Source organism: Eimeria tenella, genomic scaffold (genome assembly GCF_000499545.2).
Source record: "Eimeria tenella Houghton genomic scaffold, Eth_scaff2721, whole genome shotgun sequence".
Lineage (NCBI taxonomy): Eukaryota > Apicomplexa > Conoidasida > Eucoccidiorida > Eimeriidae > Eimeria > Eimeria tenella.
This window is the reverse complement of record NW_013542596.1, coordinates 832-1,152: the sequence shown is the minus strand read 5'-3', so window position 1 is coordinate 1,152 and position 321 is coordinate 832. Positions and strand designations below refer to the sequence as shown.

The 321-nt window shown below is 71.7% G+C and overlaps 1 protein-coding gene across 1 annotated transcript in view; it reads left to right on the top strand.

Annotated features, from left to right (window-relative positions):
* Positions 1-264: 264 nt before the first annotated feature.
* Positions 265-321, top strand: part of ETH_00039225 (uncharacterized protein) — a gene marked incomplete at both ends in the record, with an annotated part of 690 nt that continues 633 nt past the window's right edge. Inside the window, one exon of the mRNA XM_013375367.1 lies at positions 265-321. Within this exon, the coding sequence (XP_013230821.1) occupies positions 265-321 (57 nt within the window).

Genomic DNA, 321 nt, shown 5'->3' with positions numbered 1-321 from the left:
GCCTTCGAGCTGCAGCAGCAGCCGCTGCTGCCCAGCGCAGCAGCAGCAGCAGGAGCTGCAGCAGCAGCAGCGGGGGGGTCTCTCTCCAGCCCGGGGCCCTCTGAAGCCTCCTCGCTGCAGCAAACACTAGAGCCGCGGCTAATATCTTTTGCTGAACCTGTGGGGCCCCCCGGGGGGCCCCCGGGGGCCCCCGGGGCCCCCGAGGCCCCAGGGCCCCCGTATGCAGCGCAGCCGCAGCAGCAGCAGCAGCAGCAGGGCGCATGCATGGCGAGGCCCCAATGGACTGCTGTGGGCCAGAGAGGCAGCGAGGCCGAAGCAGCA